Raw genomic sequence first — 18542 nt, 5'->3', positions numbered from 1 at the left:
ATTTTCATCCTGGGAAATAGTGCAGAATGTCCACCCAATTGCCTCCTAATTTTACATTGTTCTATTGGGTTTCTCTCAACCTTCAACACTCCATAGAAAACAATTTAAATGTGTCCAAGGTACACAAAAATGCTGGATAAACTCAGCGGGTGCAGCAGCATCTAATGAGCGAAGGAGATAGGCAACGTTTCGGGCCGAAACCCTTCTTCAGACCCCACCTTAGAGGTAATAACCTACAATCCACGCAGCATTCTGTACCCTCTCCGAAGCTACCACATCCTTCAGGGGTGACCTGAACTGCACACAATATTCCAAATGCAGCCTAACCAAAATAAAAAAAACAGCAGCATGATTTCCTGATTCTTATACTCAATGCCCCGACCGATGAAGACAAGCCTTTATCACTCTTGTCTAATTGTTTTGCCACTTTCAGGGACCTATGGACTTGCACACCCTTTGTGCATCAATGCTGTAGAGAGTCTGCCATTAACTGTATACTTTGTCCTTACGTTCAACTACTTAAACTACAACACCTCACAACTGTTCGGATTAAACTCCATCTGCCATTTCTCCGCCCATTTCTGTAGCTGATCTATATCCTGCTGTGCACTATGACAGCCTTCCTCACTGTCTGCAATACCTCCAATTTCAGTATAACCTCAAACTTACCAACAGACCCATCTACATTTACCGTCAAGTCATTCATATATGTACCAAACAGAGATCCTAGCACAGATCTTTGCAGAACACCACAGATCATACAAATCCAGCTAGAATAACACCTTTCCACCACCATCCTCTATCTTCTATGAGTAAATTCTAAATCCAATCTACAAGTCACCATAGATCCCATGCATCTTCTGGATTAGCTTACCATGAGGGATTTACCAAATGCCTTACCAAAATCCATGACAACAACATAAATTCAATAATCACTTTCCTCATCGTCTCAAAAAATTCAATCAAGTTAATAAGATGTGACCTGCTGGGGTCAAGGCCATGCTGATTTTCCCAGATTATCCCATTCTTTTCCAAATGTGAGTAAATCTTACTCCGAAGAATCTTCTCCAATAGCTTCCCTCTGACTGACGTGAGAATCACAGGACAATGATTTCCAGGATTAATTCTACTTTCCTTCTTAAATAACAGAACAACATTATCTTCTCTCAAATCCTCACCTGTGGTTATATAGGGTACAAACATTATTATCAAGACCCATGCAATCTCCTCTCTTGCTTCTCTCAATAGCCTGGGATAAATGCCATTAGGCCTTGGGATTTATCCACCTTAATGCTTTTCAAGATGTCCAACGTCATCTCCTTCCTGAGTAGGAAGAAACTGCAGATGCTGGTTTATACTAAAGATATAATGCTGGACTAACTCAGCAGGTCAAGCAGCATCTATGGAGAAAAACAATAGGTGACATTTCGGGTCAGAACCCTTCTTCAGACTTTACTCTGAAGAAGGGTTCCAACCCAAAACGTCACCTATTCCTTTTCACCATAGAGGCTGCCGGACTCGCTGAGTTACACAAGCATTGTGTGTCTATCTCCTTCGTGATCTTAAACTGCCCTGACATTAGTATTCCCCACTGATCTCACTCTCCTCCATTTCCTTGTCTTTGATAAATACAGATACAAAATACTAATTTGGTAACTAGCCTATTTCCTCTGATTCCAATCACAAATTTCCTCCTTTATCCTAGATGGGCCCTATCTTCTCCCTGCCTACCCTTTCAATGCACGAGTAAAATGCATTGAGATTTTTAAGGAATATCAGACTGGCCAATGACATTTCCTGTTCCCTTTGGCATTTCTAATTGCCTTTTTGTTCTTTCCTGCTTGCTTTATATTCCTCAAAGGCCCTGTCTAATTTCATCTTTCGGATTTCACTTTACATGTGCTTCTTTTTTCTTCTTGACCAAATTTACAACCTCTCTGGTCATTCAAGGTTCCATTATCTTGCCATCCTGACTGGATCAAGCTGCTTCTGAATTCTCATTAGCTGGTCTTCAAATGACCCCCACAAGTCTGATGTGGACGTACTCAATAGCAGCTGCTCCTAATTTACTCTCTCAAGCTCCTGTCTAATAACGTTATGAGTAGAATTTCACTAATTCAGTATTTCACGTTAGGACCATTCTTATCTTTATCCATAATTATCTTAAAATGTAAGGAATCATCATCACTGTTTCCAAAATGCTCCCCCATTGAAACGCTCATCACCAGGCCAAGCTCATTTACCAATTCAAGGTCTAGTATGGATCTTTTCCTATTTGATCTCTGTACATATTGGTCGAAGAAAACTTCTTGGATGTAACTAACACATTTTGCCCTGTCCTAGCCCCTGGCAGTAAAGGAATATTGGCAAACTTAAAAAAGTTAAAACCTGTTCTTTTGACATCTTTCCATGATTTGCTTGCATATCTGTTTCCCTAGCTCCCGCTGGCTATTAGGAAGCCTATGGTAGTACACATCATATTGATTGCACCTTTTTATGCCTGAGCTCCACCATTTTGTCAAAGTGATTGAGTCCTTCAGTATGTCCTCTCTAAATACAGCTTTAAAAGTCTCCCTAATCAGCAATGCAATTCCCCCAACGTTTTAACATCTCACTCTAAAATGTCTCAAAATCTCAATCATGGTATCATGAGCTAACAGTCCCGCCCTTCTCAAAATCAAATTTCTGCAATTCCTACAACATTGTACTTTCATGGCTCCAAGCTTATCTGACTTACCCATTATATTCCTTGCAATAAAATAAATACTGTTCAAATCATCAGTCCCGCCAGTTGGCCGTGCCTGTACTTCCCATTAGATTTACTTGACAACCTCTACTTTCTTCACAATTACTCCACCTGCTGACCTCCTTCTCTGGTCTGACCTCCTCCAGTTTAGGTAAGGGCCTGTCCCACTTACGTGTCCTTGGCAGGCAAATTACGCAACCACGTGGCTGTGCGGGGCCGGTCCCACCGAGAAGCAAGAAGGGATATGGAGTTGTGCGCAACATCGCGCGGGGCTCCGAAATTTTTGTAGCGAACAAAATCTTCGCGCGCCAACGGCCTGTCGCGGAACTGACGGCCAAAGTGGGACAGGCCCAAGACCCTGGTTATATGCAACGTCTCACCTTCAACAGCAGCAGAAGCAGGCAATTGCAATGAATTTAAAATTCCCCAGCTGTCGCAGTGAGATTCCAACAGATCATTTCAATGATTCAATAGTACTTTATTGTCACATGTACCTAAGAACAATGAAACTCTTTTTTTGCAATAGTTCAGTAACAATCCTACTACACATGAGGCACAATCATACTAAATAGAAGAGTATAAGACAGTAGACCTCTCTGAGCCTGTACACCATGTCACCACGTTTTAGGCGCCATCATGTACCCTTCAAGTCCCAAATTCAATTTTTTTTTTAGTCTTAGCTTGGCCATAAAGGTCCATTGTCCTGGCAAGTGGCACTGGGTCAGAGTTTCAGTGGTCGGCCTAGCCAGGCAATGTGTCGATGTCCTCCACCGCTGCTCTGCCATTGCGGGCCGCATCCGGTCCACTCTCATGGCCACTTGCAACAGCACCCGATTTACTTGAGGCACAGGCTGTTTCAGTGCCTTCAGCGATCCATTCCACCGACTCGACGTTCTCCAAACCCTCCTCGATATCAGCCGTCGAGAATGTGCCATCCTTCACCTCCGACGACCATTGCTCTGCCTCCGTGTCCCAGGGCCTCCCGCAGGCGACCCAAAGTCTTTCACTCAGTGCTTCGAAAATGTTTAGTTTACGCTCCTGGGGCACTCACAAGAAGAAACCAAGGGACTGCAGATGCTGGGATCTGCAGCAAAGAGAGGAAGTGTCCTGCCCAACGCTGAATCCTCAATCAAGGAAACACTTGCAGACAGGTTCTTTAAAAGTTGCAAGTTACGTTCATTTATCCTTCTTTGCTTAATCTTTGTGCGGCGGAGGGAACAGCTGTTCCCTGCTGCAATCCTCATCTCCCCCAAACCAACACTAGTCAGTAACCTAACCACAATTAATGTCTTTATGTCATTATTTTCCATTGAATCTGAATCCCACTCATAAGAGGAAGAAACTCAGAAACTGTATGACTAATCCTAAAAACTGAAAGCATTCATAAATTGAAACGTAAGATTCTAGAAAATCTTAGCAGCTCAGGCCACATGCATGTGAAATAAAAACCAGAGGTTTCAGGTTGAAAACCCTTTGTCAGAACTTCAGATATAGCCTGACACACTGAGTATTTGCAGCATTCTTATTTTAGATTTATTGCATTTGCAGTTTTACTTTTATATCTGCACTAGACATTATTCTTTTTCAGTCAAGATATCAGCTTGCAATCATGTGAAGGTTTTCAAGAGAGAGTTAGATTTAACTCTGGGCTAAAGGAATCAAGGGGTATGAGGAAAAAGCAGAAACAGGGTACTGATTTTAGATGATCACCATGATCATATTGAATGGCTGGCTCGAAGGACCGAATGGTCTCCTCATGCACATATTTTTCTAAGTTTCTACGTAAGGCAGAGGTCCAAATGGACGTACACTTTCAGAATCATGGAAGACCTTTCGGTCACTTGATTGGATGACTTTGCACAGCTCCAATGCAATCTATAAATTTGCTGACAAAACCACTGTGCTTGAGTCAGTATAAAGGAACAAGACAGAACACCTGGTTGTTGGGTGGTGCCACAACGACAACCTCTCACTCAACACCAACAAGACCAAGGAACAGATTGGTGCCTTCAGACATGGGAAATCGAGAGACCATGCACCAATTTTCATTGATGAGTCGATGGTGGAGAGAGTGGCAGCTTCAAATTCCTGTACATGAACAAATCATCCCAAGATGTTAAAGTCCTGGCACATAGATGTAATCATGAAGGAGACACACCAGTGCCTCTTGTTTTTTAGAATTTTAAAGAAATTCAGTATGTCTCCGAATACTTTAACAAACTTTTACTGATGAACTGTAGAAAGTATCCAGACAATTTGCATCATGGCCTGGTATGGCAATTCCAACACATAAAAAAGCAAGGTACTACTGAGATTGGTCAACCCTGTTCAGTACATTAGGGGCACAGCCCTCTCCTCCATCGAAAGCATCTACATGAGGCACTGCCTTCAGAAAAGTATATCTATCATCAAGGATCCTTACGATCCAACCATGCCCTCTTGTCACTGCCAGCATTGGGTAGGAGGTACAGAAGCTTGAAATTCCACACCATCAGATTCAGGAACATCTACTATCCGCCATCTATCAGGTTCTGGGACCAATGTACACAACCCTAATCCAAAGCTGCCAAGTTTTGTCAGAGCATTTCAGTATTCTAATACATGAAAATCAGTATTTTGCTGAGGAAATCAGTATTTTTACGCGATGCCATTTTGCTGAAAAAAATGTGTTTTTTTAATGTGTGGTCATACACATGTAAGTACAAGAATGCATAACTTTGCTACGAATTGACATGTCTTCTACGCACTGTACTTGACAGTGCATTCATTGCCATCTCTTTGTATACTGCTGTTTGAACGGCTGCTTCCTGCTTTTAGCACAAGATGATGATGTAGAAGCCATTTTGGAAGCCTCCCTCTCTCCTTTCCCTCTCACCCTCATTCTCTCTTCCTCCCTCTCTCCTTCCTTTTTTTCTCCCTCCCTCTCTTATTCCCTCACTCTCTCCTCCTTCCTTTTTTTCTCCATCCCTCCCTCTCTTATTCCCTCCCTCTCTTTCTCACTCTCTCCTCCCTCCTTCTCCCTCTCTCCCTCCCCTCCCTCTCTCCACCTCTCACTCTCTCCACTGCTCCCTCTTCCCCTTGAGCCCACCAACCGTTCTGTAAAATCAAGGCCAATCCCAATGTAACTGCAATCCCACTGGTAACCTTTCACCACTAGGTTTATTCAGAATTCTACCACTGCCTGAAAAATAATCAATGGCTCAACTTCCACTGTGAAATAGAATTCCAAAGACTCATTGTTATACGAGAATTTTCCTGAACAGCCTGTGACCCATAGCGCTGTGGCCATAGCACTATGTGTAAAGCCCAAAGCGCTATTTTCAAAGCACATAGCGCTCCTGCCGGTAGCGTTATATTTAGAACCCACAGATCTTTGTTTAAATTCCATCGCATTAAACTAACAGTGCTCTGTTTAAACCTGGAGCGGGACAAGGCAGCGACTCTGGAGAGAAGGAATGGATGACGTTTCTGGTTGAGACCCTTCTTAAGACTGAACGGAACTCCGTATTTAAAATCCGTATTTAACAACACAAAATTGTACATCCGTTTTTTAATTGCATTTCTGTACAAAATATGGAAAATCCATACTACTTGGCAGCACTGCTCATCCTATCGTGACAACAGGGCACTAGCAGGGCACTCACCTCTTGCACTAAAATTGAGTTTTTTTATTTTTCTAATCATGTTTTTGCATTGTTTTTTTTAATTGTACGATTTTCTTTCTTTCAGAAGATTCTGTCTAATTTATGTATAATTAGCTTTTCCTTGTGTGTCTGAATCTATGTGGCTGTTCTGGAGCTACGAGCAAGATTTTTCATTGTACCTGTACCCACTTATACATATGACAATAAACTCAAACTTGAACTTGGGTTCATCATCTGAACTATGGCCAATAAAGGGATTAGACTGATTGCAACTCCCAACTCTCATTCCAAGTCATGTAAAATTAGAGCTTTTCCAATGTTCATTCAAACAGTTTTTAATGCAATCAGGCTTTCTGCCTTCCCAAACCTTCAAAGAATGAGTTCTGGATCCCACTTTGTCTGAATATTTCCTTAACTTCCTTTTAACCCTTCCACTGATTACCTTAGACCAATGTCACTGAGTTAGTAACCGCTCCATCAAAGGAAAAATGACTTGTTTACCATTCCAGGCCCCTCAACATTTTACATCTATGTTCAACCACGTTTTGTTTCATAAAAATCAACTCCAACCCAACCATTCTCACCTACAAATCAAATTTTCAGCTCTGCCAACATAATTGTCAATCACCTTTGCATTCTCTCCAGTGTCTACAAACTACCCATTGGTATTCCACTGAATTCCACTGAATTATCAAGCAGTGCCAATTGTGATGCCAAGAGTTAGGTCTCCCTGAAGGAAATTCAGTTGACAATCCTTTAAAAAAAAACTGTGGGTGACATTGAAATCTGACAACTTACTTAGTAATAAATTGTGCTCCTGGCCTGGCTGAATTTATTTTGATAAAATGTATTTGTAAGATTTCAAAATTAATTCAAAACACTTCCTATCATAAATTAATATAGATAATTTGGCCACTGTTCTCAGAAAGCAATTTGTGCTCAGCACCTTGAGGGTTAAAATCTGTTTAAACCCAACTTTTACTTTGAGTAGAAGATAGACACAAAATGCTGGAGTAACTCAGAGGAACGGGCAGCATTTCTGGAGAGAAGGAATGGGTGACGTTTCGGTTGAGACCCTTCTTCAGACTTTGACTTACTTCCCTTCTTCAAATGTTAATTTCTTAGCTGTCAACATGATGAAAATGGATACCTTGGCAAATGAGTTTGTCATCTAATTAGGAACCCAGTATTTAAAAAAACTATGCCTGAAACTGGACATATATCTATCAATTATCTACAATGCTTCAATTCTGAGAAAAAAATTAAACATTAACTGATTTCAATAAAAGGACCTACATTTGATAGTAACAGGATTATACCAAAGCTGGACATCTGGTGCAAGTGGCCGATGTCATGACATGCTTCAAGGGGGTGAATCCATGAAAACAATCTGTTGCTCATGTTAACAAGACCAGAATAACTAATCGTTGATTTAGAAAGAGGAAGTCGGAAGACCATGCTCCAGTTTTCATTGGTGAGCTGGTGGTGGAGGGATTTAGCAGTTCCAAATTCCTGGGCATTAATATCTCGGACTACCTGTTCTGGGCCCAGTACATGGACATAACATGAAGAAGGCATGTCAACGCCTCTACTTTCTTGGAAGCTTAAAGATATTTGGTATATCTCCGTATACTCTAACAAATTTCTACAGTTCTACTTTAGAAAGAATCCTGACTACTTGCAACATGGTCTGGTATGGCAATTCCAACACAAGAGAGTGCAGAGAGTGGAGGACTCACCCCGGTCTCAGGAATGCTGCATCTGTAATCAAGGGTCCCCCACCATCTGCATCATGCTCTTTCTCACGAGTACCATCAGGCAGGATGTACAGAAGTTCAAAATCCCAGAACACCAGATTCAGGAAGTGCTACTTTCCTTCAAATATCAGATTCTTGAACCGACCCAAACGTGGAGCCTTTTGCACACGGAATCAGTGGACTATTGCTGTACAATTGCTAATCGGGGTGGTATGGAGATACTCTACTGGACTGTTTGTAAGAAAGGATTTTCACTGTGCATTTACACTTCGCACATGTGACAATAAAGCACCACTGAACCATGGAACAATTGAATAACCCCAATCCTAACTTGACAAGAGAACACTGTGATCCACTGCATGCACTTATTTTCTAATCAGGTTTTGCACTAATGTTTTTTTTTAGCCTTCATTCTTAAAGGAATTGTATGTGCAATACATGCATAATATAAGTAACATTAGTTTTTTTTGTGTGTTTGAATCAATGTGCATGTAATGCTGCTGCAAGCAGGCACCTGTACCTCACCATACTTGTGCATATGACAGTAAACTTTGACGACAAAATTAAAGTGATATTTTCAGTTAAACTGTTAAACTACGGGAAAGCAATATGCCTCAGAAGCAACTATCAATATTATAATCCACAGTAAAAAGTGAAAGATCTTTGTTGCACAGCCACTTTTCATATTCACAGAGCAACAATCCATGAATGTTAAGACTTGTCGGTGAAGGATGAGGTCTAATATATTCACCACCTGCAGCACTGTGTGTGGAATACACAGCTTAACATATTAAATAAGCCAACACAGGTATGCTTCAATATACTGTATGCGCAATAATCATCTCTCTGAGGAATGTTATAATTGTTTCCTGCACCTTCTTTAATGAATGTTCCAGCTTTTCTTGTGTTGTAGTTTTGGGCGTGCTACATTTCATTCCAGCTTCTTCAAGTCTGAAGAGAAGCTCTGAAATTGAAAATAATAAAATAAGAATCCTTTTTGAAACCAAATTCTTTTTACAGAATAAACAAGATGACCTCTCTTTTAAATAATTTGTATCATTTTCTCATTATAACATTAAATCAGTAAAAGTTGAATCAATAATGCCACTGCTTCTGAGCAAAAGCACCATGACAAAATCTACTTCCGCTCTCAGAAAAAGACAAATTGCTTATAAATGAATGGAATTAAATAATCGGCTAACTCTAAGTACAGTCAACCAGGGACACTGAGAAGCCTGATTTTGCTCGTTACATTGCAAAAACTATCAATGCTCACTATTATTACCCATCACAGCATGGCATGGGAACTGCACCATCCAAGACCCCCCAAAATTGCAGAGAAATGTGAACGCAGCACAGACCATCACTCAAACCAGCCTCCCATCCAGTGACTCCATTTACCATTCACGCTGCCTTGGCAAGGCCAGCAGCATAATCAAGGACGAGTTGCACCCTGGCTACTACCACTTATCCCCTCTCCCATCGGGCAAAACGTATATAAGAGTGAAAACGTACACATTCAGATTCAGGGACAGTATCTTCCCAGCTGTTATCAGGCAACTGAACCAGTCTACCAACAACAAGATAACACTCTTGGACTACTAACTACCTAATTGGAGACCCTGAGACTATTCTTGATTGGACTTTACTGGCTTTATCTTGCACTAAACGTTATTCACGTTATTCCCATTATCATATATCTGTATACTGTGGATGGCTCGATAGTAATTGTGTATTGTCTTTCTGCTGACTGGTTAGCACCCAACAAAACCTTTTCACTATACACCTTGTGACAATACACAGAACTAAACTCAACACACGCACATACACGTTAACAAAGTTTCAGCATTTCAGTTTTTTCCACATCTTGCTGGGGACTTCAATAGAACTGACATGAATTTTAGCTACTAATAAATTGCTCCTGCTGTAAACATACCGTGAAAATATTACAATTAGTTGCATGAGGTCTAAATGAGTTTTTAATAGCTTATTATGCAACATTTACTGGTAACAATCTGGAGCTAAAACACTAATTTTATTTATATGCATTGTAATTGTCTCAATGTAATGGAGCTGAAAATAATTTTCACTTTTTTAACACGTTTATTCATGGGCATCTATTTATTTATGTCAGTCTGCAAACTTTATTTCATGCTCCACTGAAAGATTAAACTTCATTAAAAATTGTATGTCCGGTTTTCGGTTTTGTCTCAGAAATTCCCCAATGTGATTGGCTGCTTCGACAGTTTGATAACATAGCTAGCTGCAAATTCTAACTGATTATGTTAAAAATGTCAACACAAAAGCCTACAGATGCCAGATGCTGGAGGAACTCAGCAGGTCAGGCAGCATCTGTGGGGGGAAATGGACAGACGGTGTATTAGGTCTGGACCCTTGTTCAGACTGATGGAGTAGGGGTGGGGTGGAGTGGAATAAACTGTAAAACAAAGGAATGGAAGCCTACTAAGGTGAGGTGAGTAAGGGTGATTAGCAGATGGGTGGTGGTAGTGACAAAGGCTGCAGGAGAAATGGTGAGAAAGGGCATTGGTAATGAAGGAAGAGGTGTGTAAAGTAAAGCAGGAGGAAGGGATATGGGTAAAAGTGTATAGGGTGAGCGGAAAAAGAAAGGATAAAAGAGATTTGGAAGACTGGTGGGGTGAGTGGTGAGCAGAAGGAGGAGGGGGAAAGAAGCAAGGTGTATTTGGTGGTGGGAGAGAAGCGTGTGCACAGACCACAGAGGGGTAGAGGGATGAGAATAGGGTCAGGGCTTTACTTGAAATTGGAGAATTCAATACTCATGCCCATCAGCTGCAGTCTACCCAAGAGGAATATAAGGCGCTGGTGACACAAGAAACTGCAGATGCCGGAATCTTCAGTCAAACATAAACTGCTGGATGAACTCAGCAGGTCTAGCAGCATCTGTGAAGAGAATGTCTTTCAAGGCTCACGGGAACTCTTGGTTGAAGGCCATTTTAGCTCCCCTGCCAAAGTAAGGCCATATGCAAGCTGGAACAGCAACTCATATTCCGCGAATAGTCTTCAACCTAACAGCATGAACATGGTTTTCTATAATTTCAAGTAAATCCTCCGAACCCCCTTCACATACCTGCCTGACCCATTGAGTTCCTGCAGCACTTTGTTTTTATTTATGTTAGAAGTGTCACCCTTCAGATGACTATCGTGAACAATTACAGCAAATCCTGCCTCCCTTTTGCACTATGCAGTGGCAAAATTAGGCCATGTCATTTCATTAGTATTTTTACACCCACAAAATTAAAAAAAAAGTGGAAGGTGCTTAGTTGACAGGAAGACGGCAGAAGGAACATGATGATGAGTATGGCATGGAGAATGGCAGAACTGAGCCAACAAGTATGGTGAGTGTATAATTATCATCAAGCTTAACCTGATCCCACAATTCACATAGCATGACTTTGATTTTGACAATCAAAATACCACACTTGGTACATCAAAAGAACTAACAAGTAACACTTCAAAGACTCATAAAACTTTGAATTTTTGCTCCAAAACTTCCTGACCATTAAATATGCACACAGAAAACATGAAAAGGTTAATTACATTAATGCTTTCAAACTATTCACTTTAATATGTTTCAAAGACAGGAATACCTGAACTGAAAAGACAGCTCAGAGTCAGCAAGCCAACGTCGCCAATATAAAATATTTCAAATTATGAATACAGCACAGGAACCCTCAAAAATAATAAGAAAAGGCTTCCAGCATTAATGAAATGAATCAAATTGAATTGTGAATACACCTAATATTTAATTTTGATAACATTTGTGAGAATCATTGGCAAGGCCAATATTTATTTTCTGTGCCCTTCTGAGGGGCCTTCAGGTGAAGTTGCTTCCATCGTGTAATTGAGTTAGGAATTCCAAGATTTAGAACCAATGACACCAAGAAAAAAGAATTGAAAGTCAGGATGGTGCAAGACTCAGACGAGAACCCATTAACACAAGAGACTTAAGATGCTGAAGCCCGGAGCAAAAGACAAGCTGCTGGAGGAACACAGCAAACAAGGAAATAGTCGACATTTCGTGTGGAGACCAAGCATCAAGATTGATGCAGCGTCTTAACCCAAAATGTTGACTATCCCTTTGTCTCCACAGATGTTGCCTGACAGAGTTTTCCCAACATCTGCAGTCTCTTGTGTCTCTGTTGAAGGTAATGGCATTCAAATATACTTCATGTCTTTGCATAAAGTACTATAGGGTTATGGGTTTGGGAGGTGCAGAAGGAAAAAGGTTGCAGTGCATTTTGCAGATGTGTTGCAGAAGAAAATAATGATCAGGGTGGTGGATGGGATGGAAAATAAATGGGCAGTGTTGTTCTAGGTGATGTTGAGTTTCATGAGGGTTGTTGGAGCTGGACTCACTCAGACAAATGATGCATAGTTCATTATACTTGCATTAGCATCATGGAAATAGTGTAAAGGCTTGTGGAGGCACTTTGTACATGGTGCGAAGAGTTAAACGTCTGGTCAACAATGACACTATCCCGTTCCCAATTCCACTAATCAGCCAAGCCTTAATGTGATCAAGGTCTTGCAACAAGCAGGCACAGCACATCTCATTAGTTGAATAATTGCAAATGCAACTTAGGAGTCATTCCCATCGCTGTCTTCATAATGGAAGGGACATCATTAATGAAGCAGCTGAAAATGAACAGCACTAGAAACCTGCTGTCAGAAGTTGCTGCTGTGGTGACCAGACTCAAAACAATCAGTCAATAACCACAACGATCTTCCTTTGTGTGAGGAATGACTCAAGCTAAGTGAATCTAGTCCTATAAGCATCATTTCTCTTTACTGTTGTATCTGATTAAAAGCTGCCTTTATGTTCATGCAGAGCTACCAGAAACGTGCCCAGCACTGCAGTTAGTCATGAAAACTCCATCCATCCTAGGGATAGTTTTAACAGTGTCTATCAACTTGACTGCTATCGTAATACTTCATGTTATTAGATAATTTCCTGCAATTTGAATTTTATGCATAGAAAAAGAGATCATCGCAAAACAAGTCAGCTCATGAAATGGCCAAGAATGGTTGTAAATGACTAGCTCCTCCTCGCTTTGAAAATATTCCACTTTATATTGAAAACTTCACTTTCCTTGCAAACCATCCCAGATGCAATCACATTTTCCTATCCAAAGGTACTTTTAAAATTTGTACCTATCTCATCCAAAATTCTATAAAATCAATATCTAAGTTAGGTTTGCCACATCACCAAGATATCAAATATCTTGAATGAGAATCATCAGTAAGATTGACATTTCTTATTGTTTAACCTCCCTGCTGCAGCATAATGGACATACCATTCACCATGGCTTTAGTCAATGAAGTAGGTATGTTGCAAAACCTACCTGAATCGTCGTTGAGAATCTGCCCCAGGCCGTGTGTGTGATTTTGCCGCTGGGGGCGGGTTTAAAACGCGATTTTTACTAGGCTGTTGCAATCGAAAATGTTCAGCCTAGTAAATCATTAACGAAAAATCGCTGAAAGACCCCGTCGCAAAAGGTATTATTAGTTTTTATGGCCTTGTATAATAGTTATAATAGTTTAAAAATCACTCTCTAAACCCGCGACCTCTCGCAGCCCCAGGGTTTTATAAAGCAAACAATTAAAGGTATGTACCTTATTTTTACATTAAAAGGGGCTTCTTAAGAACCCTGTATATAAAGTTTTCTATAGCGAGTAGCTCATTTTGGGCTCTTTATATCCCGCAGTATTTTTCTGGGCATTTGAGGGCACAAATCCACTGCAATGTGAACGTTCTAAACCAGCGCGTTCACAGGAACCCACTAGAAAGCCGATTTAAAATGGACTTTAATTTACAGCAATTGAACACTAAATTCCTTCCATTTGGCCTATAAATTGATGTAAATGAGATTTAAAAATCATGTTTTATTGTGAATTATTTGTGAATATTATTTGGACACTTAGGCTATTTAAAAATGTTAATCATTTATTATGAAATGGATAGATGTTTAGATCTAGTAATTGAAGTTTGAAATTAGCTACAATTGGGTAACTAACTAATTATATGCTTTAATTTCAGGTCATCCAAGTAAGATTATTTTATATTTGTTTCAGAATGGTTCAATCTATGATAACTGAAAATTTCATTCAGTTCTCTTAATTTTTAAGAAGGTTATGGGCTTTTGACTGTCCTCGATCACAGCTTTTTTGTTATGTCCATAGAAAATCAATAGGGAACAAGATGCTAATTTCCGAGTATGAAAATGGCCATAACTTTTTTATTACTTGAGATATGAAAGTGAATTAGGTGTCAAATTAAACTTATTTTTATGCTTTAACCGATGGGATAAATTGCAGACTTGATTTTTTAAATCTCAAAATTTTGTAACATTGCTACATGAAGTGCTCTCTTTTTGCTTGCCATTCAAATAATATATTTTAGAACATAAAACATAGATCAGAACAGAATATTCGACCCACAATGTTTGTACCAAACATGGTGCCAAGTTAAACTGATCTCATCTCCCTGTACATGATCCATGTCCCTCTATTTCTTGTACTTCCATGTGCCTATCTAAAAGCCTCTTAAATGCCACCATTGCTTCTGCCTCCATCACCACCCCGGGCAATGCCTTTCAGGCCCCCTCCGCTCTCTGTGTAAAAAAAAACTTGCCCCGCACATCTCCATTAATCTTTCCCCCTCTCACCTTACAGCTATGCCTTCTAGTGTTGGACATTTCCACCCTGGAAAAAAAGATTCTGACTGTCTGCCCAATCTATGTCCTTCATAATTTTATATACATCAATCAAGACTGCCCTCAACCTCCGGTTGGAGAACGAGGCTGAGCGTCATCGGTAGGCAGGTGAGGGTCGGCGGCGGCATCAATGTGGAGGTCGGTGAAGGCGGCGTGTCAGAAGAAGGGTTTCGGCCCGAAACGTCGCCTATTTCCTTCGCTTCATAGATGCTGCTGCACCCGCTGAGTTTCTCCAGCAATTTTGTGTACCTTCTGCCCTCAACCTCCAATGTTTGAGAGAAAACAATCCCAGTCTAGCCAATCTCTCCTTGTAGATGAAACCCTCTAATCCAGGCAGCGTTTTGATGAAGCCTTGATTATTAGTCCTGGTTCAACAATTCTATTCCACACAACCCTCCTCACTGCACTTTACCCTTCTTGTTGGTGATGCACTTCGGGAAATACTTTGCTGTGAAAAGCATTAAGAAATTAAAATTGTATTTTATTATTTTGTTCCTGATTTACAAGGAGCCAATCGCAATTGAGAGAATCAGATGTGATTTCTTAAAACATATCTATTTTCACATGCTGTTTGTGAAATTAAGCAATTCATCAGCTGATATTGGAGCTTGTCTGATTGAAATGTTTCTCAATCTGACCAGGAAATAATTGGAAAGCACAAATGTGTGAAAAACAAAACATTTAGGTTCTCATTATGTGGGGGCTCTAATGAAAGTAAAATGAGGAATAAGAGAGATATTAGAAAGACTGAATGGAAATCGTGAAAACATCAAAACAAATAACTGTTGGGTGTAACTGTTGGAGAGGACAAAACAAACACTTTGCAAAAGTTGTTCATTTACCAGGATATTTTGAGATGCAAAGTCATAGTGGCCGACATATTGTGCAAGTTGGTGCTGATTCCAGAAAAGAGCCAGCAATCTAACGTTGATCCTGACCTCTTGCACATTGCATATTCTCTGTGTGACCACCTTGGCTACCTTCCATATCCCAAAGACATCCTGCTTATAGGTGAATTGGCTATTGTAAATCATCCTCGGTGTAGGCAGATAGTAGAATGAGGACAGAAAAGATGGGAATTTAATAGTGAATGAGAGACAGGAAAATAAACAGGGGACAGGACTAATGAAGCTTGGCCAACTCTGGATGGTGGCACAGCCTCAGAAAATCCAACAGTGCAGCACAGAACAGAAACGGCAGCCCACAATGTCCATACCTTACATGATGGAATAAACTTTATCTCTTCTTGAGATACATATCCCTTAATTCCCTGCATATGCATGTGCCTTTCTAAAAGCCATTTAGGTGCCACTGTCGTATGTGCCTCCACTACAATGCCCGAGTGCATTCCAGGCACACATCACTCTTTGTACTTTAAAATGGTGATTTAGGTAGACATAAACAATTACAATAGCACTAATGTAACAAAAACAAGGCCTTCCTGGCTAACACTGTTATGGGGCTGTCCCACTGTATGAGGTAATTAAAGAGCTCTCCCGAGTTTAAAAAAAAAAAAATCAAACTCGTGGAAGCACGGAAAATGTAGGTGGTCGGAGCTCGGGAGGTCTCTTAGCGGCTCATAACGCTAACAGCAGGTGCTCGGGAAACGCGATAAGCTCGGGAAGACTCGTGAAGATTTTTCAACATGTTGAAAAATGTCCACGAGAGCCTCGAGTACCTACGAGCGGTTATTACCGTAATTCTCCGAGTTCGAATCAGGGGAAACTCGGGAGAATTAGCTCGTACAGTGGGACAGCCCCATTAACATGTGTGGTAATGCAGTGAGGATATTACACAGATATGGTTCTGAAGAGGGTTATCAACATTCACTACTTCCACTAACATGTGAAGAATTACCACAGCAGAAGACATTGATGGAATTGTCATCCAAGAGGAATCAATTTTGAGAGCACATTGTGTGTACAGAGAGTTAATGCAGAAATGCCACTTTCTAACAATATTTTTCAGATTACAAATGATGCTGCAAGAACATGCAGGTTGCACTGCAGAAGGAAGTCACAGGGAGTGTCAGAGAAACAACACTGTGATCTAAATCTGGATTTGGGCTAACTCCAGATTTGTTTGCCTTGCGTCCATATGATGTCACACAAAATCTGCTCCAGAGATCATGGTACACTGTCAGCATACAAAAGAGCACAAAATTGCTGGTCAGTTTTGCCAAAATATCATTATAGTAACCATATTAATTGCAGAGTTTTTATCTATACTTGGGCTAGCTGAGAGTCAAATCTTATACTAAAGTGCAAGAACAATTTAATCATCTTGGTTCAAACATACAGAATCATTGTCGTAAGGCATTAAGTTCACAACAGCTGCATCAGCACAATTTCTGCCATCAATAAGGCTGGCCAAAACTTTTTCTTTGGTGAAAACTGACAAAAACAACCAATATGTAGAATTTAGGCATCTCTACTTGGAGCAGGTATGTTCGGAAATGATCCTGTAATCCTACACATCGAAGCTGCTGGTTGCCTGACACACTGCTTATTATTGCATTAGTGACTTCAATTTGTTGATTCAAGCTATGGCTTGTGTTCAGTTGCCAGCTACAGGCCTAGAAGATTTGACAACACATGTCAAAGACATAATTCTCCAGCAACAAAAATGGAAGGATGTTTTTATACTCCCTAAGGATTAAACGGCTGAGAAACATGGGTGGGGCCCTTCTTTTGTCCGGAGCCAAATTCACTCCTTTGTTAATACCAAAAGTGAAGCAGCATATGCATGATCTATCTTGCCCAGCTGCTGGCATTTCACTGATCAGAACATTTTCAAAAAGTAGTCTCAGAGCTGTGAGAGGTAATTGACAACATTTTTTGATAGCGGACCAGGTGACCCGAGTCTTCCATTCAGAGAAGGTCCCATGCACCTATTCCCAAGAACAGGAAATGCTTTTATATCCTGGGTAAAGTTACATAGAAACATAGAAATTAGGTGCAGGAGTAGGCCATTTGGCCCTTCGAGCCTGCACTGCCATTCAATATGATCATGGCTGATCATCCAACTCAATATCCCGTACCTGCCTTCTCTCCATATCCCCTGATCCCCTTAGCCACAAGGGCCACATCTAACTCCCTCTTAAATATAGCCAATGAACTGGCCTCAACTACCCTCTGTGGCAGAGAGTTCCAGAGATTCACCACTCTCTGTGTGAAAAAAGTTCTTCTCATCTCAGTTTTAAAGGATTTCCCCCTGATCCTTAAGCTGTGACCCCTTGTCCTGGACTTCCCCAACATCGGGAACAATCTTCCTGCATCTAGCCTGTCCAACCCCTTATGAATTTTGTAAGTTTCTATAAGATCCCCTCTCAATCTCCTAAATTCTAGAGAGTATAAACCAAGTCTATCCAGTCTTTCTTCATAAGACAGTCCTGACATCCCAGGAATCAGTCTGGTGAACCTTCTCTGGACTCCCTCTATGGCAATAATGTCCTTCCTCAGATTTGGAGACCAAAAACTGTACGCAATACTCCAGGTGTGGTCTCACCAAGACCCTGTACAACTGCAGTAGAACCTCCCTGCTCCTATACTCAAATCCTTTTGCAATGAAAGCTAACATACCATTCGCTTTCTTTACTGCCTGCTGCACCTGCATGCCTACCTTCAATGACTGGTGTACCATG

General features: G+C 40.7%; 1 protein-coding gene across 8 annotated transcripts in view; it reads right to left on the bottom strand.

Annotated features, from left to right (window-relative positions):
• The window catches only part of cntln (centlein, centrosomal protein), a 369478-nt gene that overhangs the window by 177124 nt on the left and 173812 nt on the right, over window positions 1–18542 (bottom strand). For all 8 annotated transcript variants that reach the window (XM_055632370.1, XM_055632366.1, XM_055632367.1 and 5 more), the window contains one exon: window positions 9023–9111. In XM_055632370.1, the coding sequence (XP_055488345.1) occupies window positions 9023–9111 (89 nt within the window). The remainder of the gene's footprint in view (window positions 1–9022; window positions 9112–18542) is intronic.

Source organism: Leucoraja erinacea, chromosome 3 (assembly GCF_028641065.1).
Source record: "Leucoraja erinacea ecotype New England chromosome 3, Leri_hhj_1, whole genome shotgun sequence".
NCBI classification, from domain to species: Eukaryota; Metazoa; Chordata; class Chondrichthyes; order Rajiformes; family Rajidae; genus Leucoraja; species Leucoraja erinaceus.
The sequence above is the reverse complement of the archived record's forward strand: the minus strand, read 5'-3'. Positions and strand labels throughout refer to the sequence as shown.